We start from the raw sequence: 22,543 nt of genomic DNA on the forward strand, positions 1-22,543 counted from the left end.
TTGATATGAAACACGTCAGACAGCATTCGACCCAGTGATAGGTTGTATGCTATGCTAAATTTGATATCTGCTACGTTGAATAATTGCTAGAGATGTTCATATATAAGAGGCAACTATTTACAGAGCGCACCTTATTAAGACCTTGTACCTAAACTCATAATGCATTGGCGATATTCCTCAAATTATGATAGCTTTTCCCTGACTTTGTTTAACAACACACTTAAAAAAATAGGTAAACTAGTGTTGATTTAAAATCAACTGACTGAATCCCAGTTCCATTCTCCGTGTAGCTCGAGACAACACAGTTAGAATTTCCTCTTTGCTGAAAGTAAGTTTTATATCTTTCTTGGATGGCTTAGAGGCCTAGCTCAATGGTTCTATGATGCTATGAAATTAAGTTGCGAGGACCAGAAGTTCATTCCCGGGTAAAGGCGGAATATGTACATGTATCCATATTTAATTAATTGTCCCTTGCTTTGCATTCAATATGTCTTATGACCGACCGACCGACTACTGACTGACCGACCGACCAACCTATCTGGAGCAGTTACGTTTAATGTTTAATTAATAATGTTTGGCAATCTCTGTGTTTTATATATATATATATATATATATATATATATATATATATATATGTATATATATACATATATATATTCATATCAAATTTCTCTCCATTTTTCATATATGGTTTGCATGAAGGTGATTTTCATATTATATTGTATAAACCTTGAGATCGCCCTTATATATTCTCCTGATCCCGATTATCACTGCGTTTAATTTACCTAATTATTGCGACCAGCTGCTGTAAATGTAAATGTCCAACGATATACAGTATATGGTGTTGTTTGAAGTTTATATATTTATATTCGTATTGCATTGATATATCAGAAAAGTGTTGGGAAAAACTTCTGACACAAAAAGAAACCCCTTTCCGCATCTGATAGTATCTTGCGTATTCTAGAAAATCAAAATGTATGCTGCATTAGATGAAATATTAAGATAACGAACAGTGATCAGTCTCATAACTCCTACAAGCAATACAAAATCAATAGTTGGGCAAATACGGACCCCTGGACACACCAGAGGTGAGATAAGGTGCCTAGGAGGAGTAAAGATCCCCTGTCGATGCATTTTAAACTACCTTCCCTATATCATATACTTAGAGGTGTATCAGCCCTGATACACCTACATGTATCTTGGCTAGGGTGAGACAGCTGTAAGGAGGTAGGGCTGTCTCACCCTAAGGTCCGAGATATATCTGTATCTGCCCGTTGTCAATGGGCCGTCTCGCCCTAAAATTTCAAATGGCCATTTCTTCTTTAATTTTTTTTTAAATCTATCAAAAGTACATGAAAAAAAATTATGTTACACACACTTTATTTTCAAATATAATACTTTATTCCACGACAAAACTTAATTTAAGCAGAAAAATCAAATAGAAACGTTTTCAAAAACAGCGCTAAATTGTAGCGAGTCATCTAAGTAAAGGGGGTAACTCAAGTAACAATTGTTTAATTAACTTCAAAAATATCTAAAAAAAAAAAAAAAAAAAAAAAAAAAAAAAAAAAAAAAAAAATCAACGATCTTGGCGATAGAAAACAATAGGAAAATCATGGAGGGTGATACTGAAGCATTTTCAGAACTTACCGGTCCTAATAGAGATCAAAATGTGAATTACGACAATAATTATATAAAACGATTTTTGAAATCTAAAATCCCGAGGACTTGGCAATTCACTTGGCAAGAAGAAGAGAAAAGTAGAACCAATGTTTTCCGACGTGTTTCAACGACTTATAGATGCTAAACAGAAGGGAAACGGCAAAAAACTTACTTCAGAATAAGGTAACATTCCCAAAGCAAAAAAAAAAAAAAAAAAAAAAAAAAAAGAAGAAGAAAAAAAAAGCAGCATCAGATCTGTAAATATTCCAGTTCACACGATGACGTCACGTAAAGAAAGTTCCACAACTCTTACAAATTATATGAAATAAAGAAAGCGGGCGAGTTTGGTAAATCCGAAAAATAATAAATAAAAATAACGCACTTATTTCCAATTTTAATATTATTTAACAAACCCCCAGGAGCTGCTTAATAGTATATACCTGTACATGAACAACACAATGATAGATGTGACGAGTTTCTCAGCCAAGCAGTTCAGTTAATTGAAACGTCCACGGATTCTGGACCACGGGAGATCATGTTCATAATTAATCATCTAATTACCGTGACCAGCAATGGAATAAAGCTACAAAACTCAGACTTTAGCATGTTTCACAATGCGAACAGTGCTTGAAACATAACCATTAATGTAAATCCACTGAAGGAATGAAATACAGCGACCCCCGCTATATTACCCCCCGTTATAATGCCACCCCCACATATCGCCAAAAAAGTTCAAGTCCCGTTTTATTCGCTATGTAAAAGCCCGTTATAACGCCATCCCCCGCATACCGCCATCTGCCAACCTATTTACAGGTACAATTTGGTCAATTTCCGTTATAATCACCCCCGCTAATTATCGCTAATCAACGGCAGGAAAATTTCAGTGAGCAGGCTTACGCAATTATCCTCCAGGAGTCCTCAAGGTATCAAAGTTTGGAGCAGATAATTAGTTAAGAAAATTATAATCAACTGAGTTCAAATATGCAGTATTGTTTTTGAAATCTGAGTATGGCGGACACACCGAAGTCTAAGCGTGTTGGACATAAAACAAAAACTGGAAATCATTAAATCCCTACCATTTCGAGTCATTTACGACCACTGGACGCCGGGATTATCCAGGCATTCAAAGCATGATGTAGTAGATAAAATTTGTTTGATTTTTTATGACAGCTGTACACACACACCCTCCCCCGATATAATGCCACCCCCGTTATAACGCCAAAATTGCCGAGTTACAAATGTTGGTGTTATAAAGGGGGATCGCTGTAGTCAAATATCGTTGCCATTTGTAAAGTATACAGTAATGTTTGGGTCACCCCCACTTATTTTCCAAATGTTTGTCAACTTGTGTTTTTTTTGGTATATGATATAAACAATATCACACTCTAATGTTGATCTCGGACCTGGGATTGCCCCTCCAGTGATCTCAGCCCAAGCTCTTAGGGCGAGGGTCTAGATCAACTCTCGGGGTCAATCCCAGGTCTGAGATCAATATTTTATTGTGATATTCTATATTTATCGGAGAACTTTTCCCCAAAAATTTTCAGTTAATGTAACGTAAGTTTTGTTTTTCAATTTAAAAAGGGACAGCATGCAAATAGCCTATATCGTTAGACTTTTGCTATTTTTATGATCAGTGTTTTTGGTTCTAAATTTATAAAATCACGTGATAGTCTCATGATAATAAAAAGCTGCCTCGATAAAAATGTATCGAACCCTACTGGGGATTCGTTCTTGAAAATTTTTCATTGAATATTATACACTTTTATGTATGTATTTTACTTTATTTCTGTATGGGACGCCTTCATTCCATTGAGCAGGGGATGATTACTCTTCCTTGACACCCGACCCCATCTTTGGTATATCTTGGTATCCGTATATGCCGTGAATCATATATATATATATATATATATATATATATATATATATATATATATAAAGCAGTAAATAATCACAACTAGGTACTGAAAATTTTCGCCCCAGCGAAACTTTTCGCTCCTAAAGCGCTACTTATACACACTGATGCAATCTCACACAGTCGCTGTGTCATTCAGTGTTTAAGATGTTTTATAAGGAGAGTGGATCTCTCGATGCAATTGTATAGGATATCTTAAACACTGAATGACACAGCGACTGTGTGAGATTGCATCAATGTGTATAAGTAGTGCTTTAGGAGCATAACAAAACTTCCCTTTTAGGGAAGTCGTTGTGGCCGAGTGGACTTACGCACTGGTTTGACAATCTTGCTAGGCGGTGGGTGCCGTACGTCGCTGGTTCGACCCCGGACTGGGGCGAAAATTTTCAGTACCTAGTTGTGATTATTTAGTGCTTTATATATTAATTAATTGATTATCCCGTGTATCGTTTAGATACTAGGGGTAAACGTAAGGTTGTGTGTTATAATTGTTTGTTTGTGCTTTATATTAAATATTCTATACAATTGCATCGAGAGATCCACTCTCCTTATAAAATATCTTAAACACTGAATGACACAGCGACTGTGTGAGATTGCATCAGTGTGTATAAGTAGCGCTTCTCCATCGTCAACTTCCTATATTTATGTAGTAATATTCCATTATCACCCATATAATGTTCATATCTCACAACCGCTTTTATACGGAAGAGTTTCCTCTGCCTATGATCAGTTTTTAAATCGAGGTAGGATACTGACACACAAGTTGATGGTGAACGTATTTCAACAGTCTCGTTTAAGTCAGCAGTTTTTAAATTCCATGGTCGTTATAACAATCTAGTTTGCCAATACAAGCTATCATTGTGTCAAATGCTATCTGACTTGTTCCATAGCGATTGTTAGGCCGTTCTTGGGACACTGATTTTGACTACGGATAACTCCTTTTACCTGATTAAGATATAGGGTTAATGGCGGAGGTGATCGGTAGACAGGGGGTGCGTAGTTTTTCCTGGCACCAAATTTTACTTCTGCTATATCCAGGAGTTCGTGTTTGCCCAACTCTATTTTGTATTGTTTTAGGAGTTATGAGATTGATCACTGTTTGTTACCTTCACCTTTCCTATTACAGCAACAAACTTTGATCTGCACTATACCATATAGTCTTAAAATGTTCAAGTATCATAGTAATTCGAGGAAGTTTGTTTTTAGCCTTTCATGACCTTTTACGAGTTGGGGAAATTGCGGTAAAAGCAACAAAGGTGACATCCGCTATCTCACAACGTTAATATATCTCTTTTGAATATGACAATTCGTAAGGTTTCGCAATACAAATAGTAATGAGGCATTTCAAGAACAGCAAATATCACGAGCCTCTAATAATTGCATTGCAGCAAGTAAAACTAAGGATTTTTGTGGAGTCTGGGCAATGTGGGGATGCTTAGAAGTTTTTGAAATGCACATGCAGTCCTCTTTTCCAGCTTTGGGATAGTTCACATGTTCCTTTATTCAAAACTAGCACTTGATTTGATATAAACATTTTAGCTCAATAGATTAAATCTTAACAACTTTAAGGGATATTGTTTTAGCTGCAACAAATGCTGCTTCCTTGCAGTACTCAGAGAGCCTAATAAACGACAATCACAAGTATTCAGAATTCTTCCCAACAACGTTTGAAGATGATTGAGAAATGTGAGATTGTCATATTCTTTAATGACGCGATAGCATTCTTAAGTCATGTTTAAGCACAATATGCACCCCTTATCACAATAATGTTTTGTATATGTAATTTTTCTTGCAACTTTAAATGTATCTCAATCCAGGATTTTCTTGAAAACGCAAATGTCTTTTTATACGAATGACGATCGGAACATAACCTCTAAAGCTGAAGATGGATGATTACTCTACACCATCTCTGATCTGTCCAGGGTTCATGTTTGCCTGACTGTTAACTTGTATTATTCATGGGAGTAACGATATTCATCAATGTTAGTTATTTGCACCTTTTCTATTATCCTAATGTTCGATTTGCTTCATTCTTTTACATTTTATTCAAATCGTAATACCTTAAGTGCATAGGATGATTCCTCAAGAAATATTATCGGAATAAATTCTAGATTGGCGAGGAATAGAAAGCTGGAAGTGATTAAAGACGATTTCCATCAGTGTATGGAAATACGAGCTGTCAACAGAGCGAACGAATTCCCAAGAGTAAAGAGTATTCAAATGGAAAATAGTTATTTTTTATTGATTCAGGAAGGACACTTTTATCAGTATTTGATTACAACACACACAAGTGTAAAAAGAGTTTCAATAATCAATGCAATTAAACATAGTATGGTTTAGTGTGTATCTGAGGTCGGAGAAACTTCACATCGTGACAAGTTCATGGTCTGCTGTACACCTCTACTTCGCATAGAGAGAGGACATCACTTTCTCCATTATTTGATGAAATTTGTATCGTGATACTGCTACCAAATGCGCCGTTCCTACATAGAACCACTATGCGGTCTCCGGTGATAGCTGGTCCAGGATAAAAACCGCACGAATAATTCTTTCCATTACCAATAATGTTTACATGTACATCATGCAAACGATTTCCTGTGAAGACAAAAGATGCATAAATGTATCAATGCGGCAAATCTATAAAAGGAAAAACATTTTAGTATTTTATCTTTATTTTTGCATAAATAATGTACAGGACCACAGTGTCATGATCATAGTAAAATTACAATGCGTGACATTTGGCTTTCTACTTTTCGATTCTCACACCCAAATGCTCTTATGAATTGAACAGGGCGTCAACACCTTCAAGTTTGAGTACGCATTAATTGATAAATAATTAATTATGTGGGGTGTTTTATGTAGAGACTAGGCGTATGCGTTTTCTTTCGTTTAGTTCGTTTACTGTTGTGGTGTATTAAACACATTTGCAATTAAACAACTCAATTCTATGAAGCCCGCACTACATCATTCTCAGGTGTACATATATTTACAAACAGAACACCTATTTCACAACATGGTGTAAGGAGCAGTGTGTATAGTTTTCAATTTCTTGGACGCAGTTCTTCGAGAGCTGGCTAAATTAATACAGTGGTTATGTTTAATGCAGTAGTAACTCCTAACCAAGTGATCAGCTAACGTAATGGTTAAATTATGTTTTTCAAAAGCAATTTAATACAGTAGTAAGTTAACATAATGATTACCGAATTAACCGTTTGCTAATCATTTCATAACCCATAATGCACATGTACTTCCTATGTAAACAATAAGAATTCAGGGGTAAATAAGCCTTGTTTGTAGGAGATAGCTGTTGAAATGTTCATGTATTGGTCAATTTCGTAATAAATGACAGTGACCGTGGGTCATCCACTTGTGCTCGTGTAAATGCATTCAATAGTCTATTCAATTTCAATAATCATAGAGATATAAGAGCATTATTTAAAGATATAGTACGTCTAAGTCTAGTTGGGAAAACGGTGCTAATGTTGTAGAAAGCTGGTTCATTATATATTTTTTCAAAGTAGTGGAGCATATGGGGAGTCGGTCAACAAGTTCTATTCACAATTGTCTGAAAATACTTGGAAAACCAAACCAAAATAATATTTTAGCACACATCACTAAAATAAATTGTTTCAACTTTTTTTTTACTTAGAATGCCAATTTAGAAAGATTCGTTAAAGTTTGTTTTAGAAAACAGCTAATGAATCTTCGACACGCAGATCCAACGGTAGACAGTTCCATAAAGTTAGTTACTCTTATCGAAATGTTGTTATAGAGAAAGTTTTGAAAAATGGTAAAAATTTGGTTTTGTCCTACCACTAATGTCCCGGAGAAGCAGGAGTATTGACATTTACAATTTATGCTTAATCTCTTGTCCAAAAGGAGCTTCATACTAAATTTGTAAAAAAAAAATGGAAAGATCTTTTATCAAAATTTTTATCTTTTATCTTTTCCTCAAAAGAATTAAAATATTCATGAAGAAAATGATAAATTAATTTCTGATAGTCTGTTCACATACACATCTATAACATTTTATATCTACAATTTTTATGTATTCTATTATTATTTTTAGATAAAAGCATAATGACGGATCTACCACTCCATTTTTTGTAAGGGAGATCAATCTGGAATACTTCTTCCTATGTTTGTGTTAATAACTATTCTATGGTAGCCTGAACTGAATACTATTTATATTAGATAACCTTTACAAAAGTTGTACGTTTCATGCATACAAATCTTCATTTGAATCAGTTTTAAATGATACAAGGTTTTTTTTTAAAAGCCAAGGCCAGTGCTAATGATACTGTTTTTAAAGTTGTTGTTTAGATATGGAAATTTTCATCAAATGACCTAGGGGCCTGTATGCACTTTGACATTTGGAAGCCAAAACATTAGGTAAAATTACACGGTCTTGTTACAGGATTACTTATAAGTGAATACAATACATATTTTATTGACCCCCCCCCCTCATTGAAAGTATATGCCGAAAGTGTCTATAGCTATTATTACAGTCCCTGAAACGTTCTTCTTTCCCACTTGAACGGTGAGCGAACGGTGAACGCACAGTGAGCGAACGGTGAGCGAACGTAGAGCGAACGGTGAACAAACGCAGAGCGAACGGTGAACGCAATTTGGTGAACGGTGAGCGAACGCAGAGCGCAAAGTGAACGGTGAACGGACGCCGAGGGAACGCTGAACGCAAAATGATCTATTTACTCGGAATGTTTCGGATTTTCCCCTGGGAATTTACTTATTTCATAATCAAGTAATAAAATACATGTACATGGATATTGCATCAATTAATAAAAAAATAAATAAACCGGAATTGTGATACAGCATATTTCACAGTTCTGGATATATTCAATGTAATATGTTTTTGTACAAGTACCGAGTATACATGTATATATTTCATGAAATTATCGCAAATTGTACATTAATACACGCAACAGTCATGCACAAACAAAAGCAAATTTCGTATGTACATTGTGTATACCATTACATGTACATATACAGATACATTTAATGCATGTTTATAATATATAAACAATACATGTGAAAAGGAAAATACTAGAGTCTACATGTGTAGTGACATCCAGAATTTACAGGTGTTCATGTATAGCTTCAAACTTTACGAGCTCGATCGTTTGGAATACCTGTAATTAACGAACACCCCAGAAAGGAGTCAAGATAGATGCAGTAAACAAACAATACGGACGATATACCCCGTGTCAACACCTCAACACTCTTAACAGTATTAAATATTCTTACATTTTGTGTCATTCATTTGTCGCAGCTACATCGACCCGAGGAAATAATCAGTACAAAACTTTCTATTTTTATCATTGATGTGACCATAGACTTCAGTTAGATCGTGCAATATTTGTATATATTTGATGTAGATAAAACTGTTTATTGTACTGAACCACCCGTATAGAATGTTTAAAGGCTAATGCAGAAACGTACCAGATAAACAATTACATCTTTGCATTAGGGACAAATTTGACAAGAGTAGTAAATATCGGCTTATTGACAATGTCTTTCATAAATATAGGCGTAAAAATAGCTATATCAGTTTGACATTCTGACACGTACATACGGTACAATGTACATTATGTAGCATCGTTTGTTTGTTTTTATTGTTCAAAGTAGGGGGGGGGTGACTTGTTTAAAAGTCTTGTCAAGCAATGCAAAATGATTATAATAATTTGTGCCCGAAGTTGTAAATGCTAAATCGTGAACACAGGGAAAGACGTTTTCATTACCCGAAACTGCCTTATTTTTTGTACTTGGGTTAAAATCATAACGACAAGCTTTTATATTCGTCTCTCATTTAGAATTGTTTTTAACAAAAGCTCAAATGAACCTTTCGGCATTCACAGTGGATAATCCTGACATTTTGTATTTCAAAATTAAATTTCTGATATAGTAAGAAAGTATCCTTCCACTCTTACGCCCACGTTCAATTTTCATTTTCGCCTTGCTATCGAGATTGGTCCTTTCACTTTGGTGTTCCGAATGACAAAGATAAGACTGAATTGTGAACGAACGGTGAGGGAACGCTGAACGCAAAACTGTGAACGGAGAGCGCATGGTGAACGTACGCTGAACGAACGGTGAACGCACAGTGAGCGAACAGTTAACGAACGGTGAGCGAACGGAAAAATGGTAAAGTAGATCGTTTCAGGGACTGTACCCCTGACAGAAAAGTGTAACACTGTCATCCAACTGTCTTAGTTTTTCAATTAGCTATTCACCTAAGATAAATATCATGATATTTGACGAATATCTATCAATTCATGACAACATAAATAAGACACCGTCATAGGAAAACATCAGTACATGCCTCAAAATGTCTGAGGCATTGAAATGTTCATGAGTTCTGGTCTGAGGCGGACAGAAAATGAAGTCAGTGGCCATTTTTAACCACTGTGTTGAAAACTTCACACGGGTACTAGAGGTGGATTAAAGTTAAAGTAGAGAATGCCCCTCCATATGTACATATATTTAGTTCAGTTCAGAAATAAATTCCTTAAATAATAGAAATACATGCTGTTTGTTTATCAAGCAGTTTTATATGCATACGTTCATTCTTTACAACTACAATACGTATATAAGGAATTGTCTATCATTACAATTTGTAAAGATAATATGTATAAATGGCTCGACCATTGGACCGAGCGAAGCATGAAGTTGTCATTGGCGTGTCGTAAGTGATATTCCGTAAACACTTGTACGGAAATTATAAATTCATTTAAAAGAACATATATTATTTATGAAATTTTCCTTATGCTAAACGCCCAGTAGCATCTTAATATTAAAGGGGGATATATGAAGACAACAGTTGTACAGGATCGGTTTATTCATTTAACTCGGGAAATATAACGCCGGCCAACGTAAATCGTGCAATGTCACGTCACATTTAGCCTCGACTTTTTTCTCTTTCGAATCAAAACAATTATAAACAACAACAATACATCCGGTTTGCAATTTAAAAGACAGTTAAAAGTAAACAAAATTAACCAATAAATTCAAAGTGTAATATAGTAAGCTTAGATATATTTAATTAAAGAAACTTATGAACTCGTTCATCTATTTAGTCGTATTACTGTTTTTCTACATGATTATTGGCTAAAAATTGTAACAATAATAATCATACCATTCATTTTTAACAAAATGGATGTTTGAATGACAAATTGCACACCAGTCTTGTATTTTTTGGTATTAAAAATTGAAACACGAGTAACTGTAGAAGCAACTAATGAACAAAACAAAATGGCGGCGCCCATATGGATCACAAAATTTTCAGTGAACGTATGTAGATATTATCTCTATTCCTTTGCTGATTTTCCCATTTTTCTTTTACATACATGTTACCTTTAGAAACCGGCTTCGCTCGGTATTACATGCAAAAACATCGAAAATGCAAATGTAGCAATTTGAAATTTTTATTTCGGTAAAGGAAAATGGATGACGTGATCAAATTTATTGAAAACTCACACGAGTGCATTTTCAATTGTTCCTTGCGGAACCGGTTTAGAATAGGTCCTTGGTACCCCTTGTTTGGCGTAAGAGACGACTAAATGGGGTGCTCCTTCGGATAAGACCACGAAATCAGAGGCCTCGTGTCACAGCAGTTTTGGCCCAATAAAGATTCCTCCCTGTTCAAAGACCGTAAGCGGCGAGCGAGTATAGGCCTATATTGTGCAGTCCTTCATCGGTAATGCTGACGTATCCATCCAAGTGCAAAATTCTTGAAAAGGACGTTACACTGATTGCAGTGATTGAAATACAGTTAACCGAAATGTGTTTTGAGGGATACATCTGAGGCTGCACCAAGTAAAGTTCCGGCAACTTGTTTTTGTAACTTGTAAATGCATTCAATATAACTCGTAGATGCATTCCCCCAAACACTATAACATGAACGGATAATTGTTAAAACTTTCTGGTTTTCAATCTGATAATTTTCGCCAGTTTACGTATGATGAATAATACATAGGTTCTGAGATTTACACGCTAAATCAACATGAAAAACAATATTGAAGTGATTGATTAACTTGAACATCACACAATTTTTCATCTCAAGCCGTTGTCCGAAGATCTGTGTTTTAACGACAGAATTATTTAACTCTGACGTCCTTTGTTGCTTTAAAGTTTAGAAAGAGTGGACTTGTCTGTACCCTGACTGTGATTTGATCATGATATCAAAGCTTGAGATGAACAAACGTATTCGGTCAAGTTCGTGTTTTTCAAAATTTTAGAAATCGTTGGTGGCATAATAATAGTCTATTATTGCCAAACTCTGTTTTGTCTCCATTTTATTTATGTAGTAATATTCCATTATCACTTGCATATGGTGTTTATACCTCTCAACTTATTCGATACGCAAGGGCTTGTTCTGTGTATGTTCATTTTTCAAATCAAGGTAGGCTACTGACAAACAAGTTGATGGTGGAGGGGTTTCAACAGTCTCGTTTAAAGTCAACAGTTCTTAAATTCTATGGTCATTATGACGATCTACATGAAATGTGATTTCTTTCCTTTGAGGAACGAATTAGACAGAAATCAATTTCTACTTAGTAATAATAATAAATGGATTATTCCGGAATTTGAAAGTTTTCATTTCGAATACCTTTTTAGGTATGTTCAGTCATGCGGTTCAATAGAACCGGTTTCAATAGAGTACGTGGTTAAATCAGTTTAGGACGACACGTACAGCTGGTAGCACGCCTAAATTGTTGGAAATTTTATCATTTTTTATGCATGGTATGATACTACATGTATAATAAAGCTGCTATATGTTGTTGCTAGTCCAATCTATGTGTTGTGTTGATTTATTACTGATCTTGTATCAGGAATGAATGGATTTCAAAGTAGAAAGGTGAAGATAACGAACAGTGATCAATCGCATAACTCCTACAAGCAATACAAAATAGATAGTTGGGCAAACACGGACCCCTGGGCACTGGGATCAGGTGCCTAGGAAGAATAAGCATCCCCTGTCGACCGGCCACACCCGCCGTGAGCCCTATATCCTGTTCAGGTAAACGGAGTTATCCGCAGTCAAAAGCAGTGTGCCAAGAACGGCTTAACAATCAGTATGAAACACGTCTGACAGCATTTGACTCAATGATATGTTGCATTGACGAACTTAATAGTTTTAACGACCATAGAATTTGCGAAATGCTGACTTCAATCGAGACTATTGAAATCCCTATACCATCAACTTGTTTGTCAGTAGCTTACCTCGATTTAAAAACTTACTATACGCAGAAGAAGCTCTTGCATATTGAATCAGTTGAGATATATAAACACCATATACAGGTGATAATGGAATATTGCTAATTAAATATGGGGAGTTGACGATGGAGAAGCGGAAATCATCCCGTTTGGCATACAGTTGAGCTGTCAGTTTGCCATTAATGTTTACTTTCAATAAAATATCTAAGTATGAAGCAGAAGTGGACGAATCTGTGGTGTCCTTTATTTCGAGCTCACGGGGATATACCAAATCGACATATGAATGGACAGTGTAATTGTTAATAGACAAAACGTCATCGATATATCGAAATGTCGAACTGAAGGTCACAGCAAGAGATATTTTCTTCTCACGTAGAAGTTTTTGAATAAATTCTACTTCATATGAATATAGAGACAGGTGAGCTAACAATGGAGAACAATTCGTGCCCATGGGAATTTCAACAGACTGTTAGAAGACCTGATCACCAAAAATCACGAAGATATTGTCAATGAAGAACTCTAGCATATTTTTTATTTGAACTTCAGAGTACTTGTGTGTGAAATCAGAGTGGTGTTTAACAAAGTAAGTTCTTGAATGACTGATCATTAGTTATGAATATTTCCGTTGTCCACTTTTGTTGAAGAAGCAACTGTCTATGATATCAAAAAGTCTAGTTTTTAATTTATCGTGAGAAATGGTCGTGTATAGTGTTGAAAAGTCATACGTTTTAATGTTATTGATTTGGGAAAAAATCTGCAATGTCAAGTTTACTAAAAGTTCTTTAGAATCCACATTTGATTAACACCACTTCTGGCATATTTTGTCGCACAGTAAGTTTGAAGTTTCTCCTTCAGAGCTGTTAATATTTTTGTGAGGAGCAAAGATAGGGGTTTGGTAGAGCACTTACTGGATCGAGCAATATATCTTTGTTTGTAAGGGTTTTTATGTAGTTGAGGAATCCGGTATAGGTACGGTAACTCATTTATACATATGGTTTTGCAATACAACCTACCATTGGGTCAAATGCTGTCTAACGTCTTTCATACCGATTGTTAGGTCGTGGTTGGCACACAGATTCTGACTACGGATAACTCCGTTTACATTATCAAGATATAGGGCTCATGGCGGATGTGACAGGTCAACAGGGGATGTTTACTCCGTTTAGACACCTGTTCCCACCTCTGGTATATCCAGGGGTCCGCTTTTGCCTCAATCTCTATTTTGCATTGCTTAGAGAGTTAAGATATGAATTCAAATTTGCAAAACGATAACATTGGTACAGTGAGTTATTGCTTGCATAATTACAAATCTTTTCTACGTTTAAATGCAGCACTGTTTATTAGATAAACAACAATTCCACCACATTTCCCCGCAATTTCTGTCCCATTTCTCAAAACATATAAACTGCTACGTATATGGAAATCACCAAATTCTTATTAGAAGTGGTTTCTTGTTTGACTATTCTTGTGTTGAGCTTTTCGAGATGAAACATTTCAAAGTCTTATAAGATATTTACATGTAATTCAATTCTGTTGAAACCAGAGACAGCCATATAGATTCTCAGCGTCTCGCTTGCTGTACAGTAGCAATAATGTGAAATATATTTATATCTTACCACAACAGTTCTGCCTGTTGTACAATACTACGCTCTTCACATTGCTGTCTTTTTTTTTAGATCAATGGCCAACCATGGGTTTCTTTCATAAATAGTATGTGCCATCTGGCTGGTGTTTGGACACAGCACCAATCCATCTACTGCATGGGATGCTGCAAGTGGTTTTCCATGATGTACATGTACCGTGCTTAGGTTAGCGGTAGATGCAACTGTTGAAAACAGAAAACATCATGCACCAATGAATAAATGAAGATAACGAACTGTGACCAATCTCATAAATTCTATGAAGAATACAAAACATCCCAGTGGTTCAATTGGGTGCCTAGAGGGAATACACATCCCCTGTTGTCCATTCACACCGGTAAATATTCATGTTTTTCCATGGAGATGTTATTCTTTTGTAGGAGGCAGTCAGTGAAATATATTGAATAAACTATGTTGTTTTTGAGTGAACTATTAAATCAAAAGTAATGTGCAGTGACCTGAAAAATGACAAGGTAAAGGTAAATATTCACAGAGGATAGTTGGATAGTTGTATTTAATTTAAAGCTAATGGGATGGAAAGGAAGAAAAATATGTTCTATACTTCTTATGTCATTTGTATGACCGGAGCAAGTGAATTACCGAGATTATCTTCTATAAATACATACTCAATTGAATTAAGGCGTCCCATACCAAAAATGTAAAAAAGATCTATAAAATGGCCTTTAGATTTTTATATGGAGAATATTTAATGGAAAATATCCGAGAACAAAACGACGTTTAAACCGATATCCAGTAGGCTTCCATATATTTTCACCGAGGCATGTGTTTAACATCATGAGACTATCACGTGACATTATATATTTAGAACCAACAAAAATTATTGTGATAATTGTGAAAGTGCAATGATATCGGTTACATGCAGGCCGACCCTTTTAATATTGAAAAACAGAGCCTACCTTACATTAACTGAAAAGTTTTGGGAACACGTTCTTCGATAAAAGGAAGAAAATTTAAAATGCATCTAATGCAGCATGTTTCCTAATTTTCGAGAGCATGCAAGATATTATCAGATGCGGAAAGCGGTTTCTGTTTGTGTCAGAAGTTGCTCTCAACACTTTTCTGATATATCAAGGTAATAGAAATATAAATATATAAACATCAAGTACAACCATATGCTGTAGATCGTTGCACTTTTACATTTACTGCAGATGATCGCAATACGTATCTAAATTAAACGCAGTGCTAATCGGCATCAGGAGAATATATAGGGGAGATTTCAAGGTGACAATATAAAATGAACATCATCTTCGCGCAAACTAGACATGATAAAGGAAGAGTGAATTGGTATGAACAAATAATATATGATTATATGATAAGCATTTGACAATAAAATTTTCGTCTATACTGCTTATCATTAGATCACGGTAGTAAATAACGACATAATATCATTACACTTTGCCCGCGATACAGCTGTGAGAACTTGTACGTCGTGACATCGTTTTTATTGTGACGTCATATGGTGCAAAGTGCAGTGAGACACATTTATATACAGCACTGTAATTGTTCTTGTGAAGCTTTAACTGAACTGAATATCTATTTTTGCTTTTTGAGAACAACATTATTCATCAACACACAATCAATCTGCTCCATTTTCTAATTGTACAGAGAGGGCAATTTACAAACACACGCACGAACGCACACATACACACACACGAACCCATGCGCGCACACGCACACAGCTACATCCAAACACCCACCCACCCATCATCGCCCGCCCCCGAACACACGCACGTACGCACGCACACACGCACACACACAGCTTCAAGCAATTGGAAAATATTTCGGAGAATTTTCATCAATACTCATACAACGAATGAAAATAGCTCTTTGGTATCCTATCGACTATAAAAGTCTTACTTAACATTTGTTCAAAAGATGTTGTATGCAACCAATTCAAAAAGTTTACTTAATTAAACTACATGTAGCAGTAAGCGTTTCTTCCATTATGCAAACGCTTTGCTACATATAATAAAAGATGAGGGAAAGTGTTCACTAAGTGTTCACTATTGTGCATAAAAGTATAAAATATGAACATTTTACAAATTCTATAATCTTTATATTAATCTAGTTAGCCAATACAACCTATATTTGGGTCAAATACTGTCTGTGTTTAATACCGATTGTTAGTCCATTCTTGGCACACTGAGATTAACTACGGATTGGACCATTTACCTGAGCATCACATAAGGCTCACATCAGGTGTGATCGGTCAACAGGGGATGTTTCACTTCCTAGGTACCTTGCCCCGCCTCTGGTATATCCAGGGACCTTACTCTATTTTATATTCATTAAATAAGTCATAAGGTTGATACCTCTCTGTTTTCTTCACCTTTCATACATGAAATGTCCAACGTCAAACAAAATATTCTAACAACAGTTCGTGAAATTGAAATTGGGCATCCATCTTTTGTTCTTTTAAATTCTTTCTAAATCCTACATAGGTTACACGGGTTTTTAGCCGCCGTACATTAATCAACGATTTGACACTTTCTATACCCATCATAGAAAAACGAATTTCGTTAGCTACACCCCTTTCAGTTTGAAGTTCTCCTCCTCCATCTACTGTAGACGTACTTTTTTCCGCGTGGTATTAATTTACGCTATGAACGCGGTAACAAATTTTCCGAGGAAATTTGTCACAGCGTACTTTGTAATCATACAAAGCGTAATTTGTAATCATACAAAGAATCCGCGTAATTTTTTACCCGCGGATTAAACTGATATTGTGATTACGCGTAATTATGAACCCGTAAAAACGTACGTTTACAGTAATTTACCTCCATTGTATGCAGGTTGCAATTAATGCAGAAAAAATTAGACAAATGTGGACAAATTAGCGGATGAGGAACTATGACGCCATTCTTTTGTTTTGAGAGAGATATTTTATAAAGATGGATTCGATATGCAACAACACGTTCTGCGTACAATGATACAGGATACAAATAAGTTGGTGTTACATGGGGCTTCATCAGTATCTCTTAAAGTCAGTATTCGCAAATCTAACGATTTAATTTACAAATACCGTGTGTCACGAAGTCTAATGCTGTACCCCGTGTTTCATACCGTTTGTTGGGTCATTCGTCACATACTAATGTTTACTACGGATTACTCCGCTTATCTAACCAAAGCATAGCACTCACGGTGTCTGGGGCCGATCAAATCAGGATATGCACTCCTTACAAGTACCTGATCTCGCCTCTTATGTGTCCAGGAGTCCGTTTTTACCCTAGTCCTAAATTTGTATTCTATATAGGATTTATGAGATTGATTATCTTCATTATCTTCACTTTTTCATTATACAAGCTGGGAAAGTTTCCCAATACTTGCATATGTTCCATCATTCACAGATTAAACATCTTTTGTTGAAAAAGAAGAGTGAACTAATACTGCTTTTTTAATAGTGATAAAGTTTATAGCGATACGTCAGGCACAGCTTATTCTTTATATCAACACTTGCTATAAACAATATTCTTTAGAAATGACGGAATGAAAAACTAAATTGTTATCTCTATAAATAAAATGAATACAGTTTAGTATCCTTAATCAATTAAAGAGTTACGAAAAGTGAAACTTTTTCATTTAATCTACATCTTTATATAATGATTTTGAGATGATATTCGTTAAATGTAAGATCAAAATGCTTCAATATAAATGGAATTAGTAGAATGAATACGTCCTGAAAGCGCTACTTACGATTTTCTCCATTTCCATTGTTCTGGTCACCATTGAAAAAGAAGAAATGTAGATAAACAATATATCACTATTGATTGGTTGATGGTTTCCGCTACACTCAACAATTTTTCAGTTACAAATGTATCTGGTGGCGCCCAGATTTTATTGGTAGATGAGAGAACCCAGATGTACCTGGGAAGAGACTATCGACCTTCCGAAAGTAACCTGGTAACTTTCTTACTTACCTGCGCGAGCGGGACACGAACCCGTATCATTATTGAAACGATTTTCAGAATAAGTGTAAAAATATACTTTAATGACGACATTCATTGAAGAGGTTTAGTTTGTACAGTAATATTTGGGTTGTTAAGAGATTTGCTCTTCAGTTCTAATGACAAAGATGAAGAAAAAACGATATTGTTAATCGAAGAAAATTCTCGTAAATTAAATTAAATTAGATTTAAGCCTTCCTAAGTTAGATCCAGCTTCATAATAATGTAAAACTTATACGGAACCAATTTTGATGCACCAGATGCGCATTTCGACAATTAATGTCTCTTCAGTGATGCTCAACCAAAATGTTTGAAATCCGAAATAACAATGAAGTTTTAGAGCTAAATATAGCCAAAAACAGCGTGCCAAAAAGAAGGGAGCCAAATTCGTCCAAGGATACGAGCTATACATGAAGGAGATAATCCTTAATTTTGAAATGACTTTCTAAATTTTATAACAGCAATTAAATATACATCCGTATTTTCAAGCTAGTAACGAAGTACTTAGCTACTGGGCTGTAGAGACCCTCGGGGACTAACAGTCCACCAGCAGAGGCCTCGACCCAGGGGTCATAATGTAAAACTTATACGGTACCAATTTTGATGCACCAGATGCACATTTCGACAATTAATGTCTCTTCAGTGATGCTCAACCGAAATAACTATGAAGTTTTAGAGCTAATAATAATAATTTTCCATCTAATGATATTGAATTGCCAGTATTGCTGCAAAAAATGTTCTTGTAGAGTGTTGAAATTATCTAAGTGAAAACGGAAAGCAGAAATGATTACCATTTCTAGGTATTTACAACCAGGTTGTTCATCCACATTATTTCCCATTTTCTTCCATTCACAGCAAACGCGGCACTGGAACAAATCGGACCTGATTTGACAAGTCTCTATTCCAACACAGCGCTGATCTTTGCTACAAAACTTTGAACACGAGTTCATACTTTCTCCGAAAGTTGCACCAACTGCCGAGAAAATGGTTTGGTAATTGTTGTTAGAAAGCTTTCCAAAAAACCTCAAGCGAAATTCAGCATGATAATATGCCTGTTGACACCCAGCTATCGGAATCGCAAAAAGATTACAGGCAAGTTTTAAAAGTCTGATTATTGATTTCATTATTTGTGCTCTGAACGATTACAGTTGAAATCAAATTATGTGAAAGTATTGATGATGCTGTTTAAATAGTACGGACGAGCAGTGGCAACTATTGGTTAGATTTCGACAAATTGGTATTAAAAGAAAGGATAACCTCCTCTGCAATTTTTACGGAACTCTGAATAAATGTGAGCTAAAGCGAAAACAATCGAATGCATAATTCAAAACAGCATCATTGACGGAGAGGTATTGCCTAAAAATGAAGTATCAAGTTTCACCGCTTAATGTGGATAATAGAAAATTTTAACCTAAATAATACACCCAATATCAGTATTTGGTTTTTACTCTAGCACAATAGTAGCTTTATATTTTTGAAAACAGCAGCATGAATCACTTCATTTTTTACAACGGTAACAAGGAGTTCATATGTATAGGTTCAACATACGGTGACCAAATTAAGTTCAAATTATGACATATCCTACCATTGTATAATATGCTAGTTTTGATATTTGTTATGGTCAAAAATTGATACAAATGTTCATAGATCAGATAAAACTTTCCAGAGCGGATCTTATTTCACATAAAGAAATAGGTACAGTTTCTACAGTGACCTGACCAGTGAATAGTTAATTTCAGTATGACTCCCCAAATCTGCCATTCAAAGAAGCAGTATATATATAAGCACATCCAAAAAACGTTTAATTTGACCCAAAATTGATTTGTGTTGTATGACAGGAGCGTGAAGTTGGCATAGAATTTCAAAATTGGCAAAATCAATGCAAAATTTCATAAAATCAGGGGGTTTCCCTTCCAGAAAACATACAGCCCATGCGTCGAGCAAATTCACTTTTCATCTTCTCTTTAATTATACACAATATATATTAATTTCATTTTGCCCGACGGATGTGCACGCCTCTTCCTCAGGAATAATGTGGATGAGATTTAACAATTATCAAGCTCTGTTTGAAAAAAGGCGAGAAAACCTCTTATTCATCACGTAATATTTCTATAAAACAAGAAATAAATTTGATTGAAGTTAAGGTAGTATACTTCACATGTATCTAACTCATTCGTGTACAATAGTAGACTGTATACAGTTCACCCACATACATTTATTCTCTTTTTATAAAGCTGACTATGGCATCACATTATCTTTTACAGCTGTACCACAGAAATGTTAAACAAAGGTAAATGACCACAGAGTAGGGGAAACGCCTGCCATTAATGAATGTTACGGTTTTACTCTTAACAAATATTTCAAATAGCTATAACATACATTTAAGTCCGTTTACATGTACACACGTATAAGTTCGTGTACATCTCCAAGAATATATCGCTCAATACTACTCGGAGATACAGATAAACGAATGTATTCCAAACTCTGCTTACTTGATCAAGATATAGGGCTCATGACGGGTGTGATCTGACCGGTCAACAGGTGATGCTTGCTCCTCCGAGGCACCAGACCCTATCCCGGGTGTGTACAGGGGTCCGTGTCCGCCCAGTGCATTATTTTGTATTATTTATAGGAGTTATGAGATTGAAAGAGTTATGAAAAAATAATCATTTGACAATCATATTCAATGATAGTAGAAATATCATGACATTTTCGCCGCGATGCGAAATTAGACCTGGACGTTTTGACATGGTTGTTCATCGTGACGTCAAATAGTGTGCGCTGAAGTTCATTTTCGTGAATTTGTAATTGTGTTGCGCAGTTGTGTTAAGTAGGGCTATAGAAATATATCAGGAAAAAGGCATTAATAAACAGATCAATTTCTGACAAATTCTGTAAACACAACCCTTTTATACAAAAACAATATGTATATATCATTAAGTGCATATTGACCTCTTATACATTTTTCACCAGACCGACAGTCTCAACATCAACTCTCTATCACGTGATCAAATATCAAGATAAAAACGCATCGTGTATGTATAAATCGTAGAATTGGCACGATATCCAGATACCAATGCAAGTTGAAGTTAATATAACTTCAAAGCATATTAATTTCTTAATTTGAAAAGTGCTGAGAGCAAGTTTATTGTGACTTGTAACATGTCTAATTTTTGCATTGAATATGCAAGATACAGCGAGTTTTGCACCTACGAAGTTGAATCTAGCCTGAAAAACATATTTTCTGTTGAAGCCAGAACTTGCTCCCCTAACTTTCCTTTGGCACTGAAGTTCACATGTCACATAAATAAAACATCTTTCACGTAAAAACCTCGGGGTATCGTGCCAATGATGAATTTTTTATGTACGGAAACCCTGTTTATGAAAATGAGTCCATTGTGAAAGTAGCTATACGTGTAGATTAGGGGCGATATCAATATCACAATATAATATGGATATTACTTTAGCATATATGCTATATAAAGAAGAAATTTAAACTTTTTCAATATCAAAGAGAATTAATATAACCCATTTGACAGAAACTTTTCCGCGATTGCAGTTTACCGTTTGACAGCGGTGGTAAATAACGAAACAATATTTTGACATTTCCAACCACGAAAGGACTGTAGATATGTACGTCATGACCTTCGTCATGACGTAATTTTCATTGTGACGTCGTGTAATGTGCCAGTACGGTAAAGTATATTATGTACAGCACTGGTATTAAAAATTTTATGGGGAAAGCCTTAACTCAACCGCGTGAGAAGCTACGAAAAAACTAAACCTCAAATACATATAACCCTTAATCGTTGACGTTTGTTTGCATTATTTGTTTAGCTTGAGCAGAAACAAATATATCTTTGTAGTGTCGTCTCTGAATCAAGTACCAAATAAATCATTGGAATTGATTTTGATTTACATGTATAGCATCAACCATCAAAAAGTGTTTGTAGTCATTATTTAATCATTTTCTAAAAGATGTTTAAAGAAATGAAAACCATGTAACGCCATACAATGCCCTCATCATGTCTTGACGTATCGAGTGTATTAAATCAATTGGCGAAACACAATTAGCTTAATGTCTAGGATGAGGAAATGTCGGATTACTCATTGGACATATGAACTTG

At 35.3% G+C, this 22,543-nt stretch overlaps 1 protein-coding gene across 1 annotated transcript; it reads right to left on the bottom strand.

Annotated features, from left to right (window-relative positions):
* Positions 1 to 5,799: 5,799 nt before the first annotated feature.
* Positions 5,800 to 19,580, bottom strand: LOC125655640 (uncharacterized). The gene is made up of 4 exons (XM_048886008.2): positions 19,208 to 19,580; positions 18,166 to 18,187; positions 14,428 to 14,636; positions 5,800 to 6,172 (listed from the first exon to the last, which is right to left on the bottom strand). The coding sequence occupies exons 1-3, from the start codon at positions 19,538 to 19,540 to the stop codon at positions 14,464 to 14,466; spliced, it is 528 nt and encodes a 175-aa protein (XP_048741965.2). The 5' UTR covers positions 19,541 to 19,580; the 3' UTR covers positions 5,800 to 6,172; positions 14,428 to 14,463.
* Between the last annotated feature and the right edge of the window lie 2,963 nt (positions 19,581 to 22,543).

This window comes from Ostrea edulis, chromosome 7 (assembly GCF_947568905.1).
Source record: "Ostrea edulis chromosome 7, xbOstEdul1.1, whole genome shotgun sequence".
In the NCBI taxonomy this organism is placed as follows: Eukaryota; Metazoa; Mollusca; class Bivalvia; order Ostreida; family Ostreidae; genus Ostrea; species Ostrea edulis.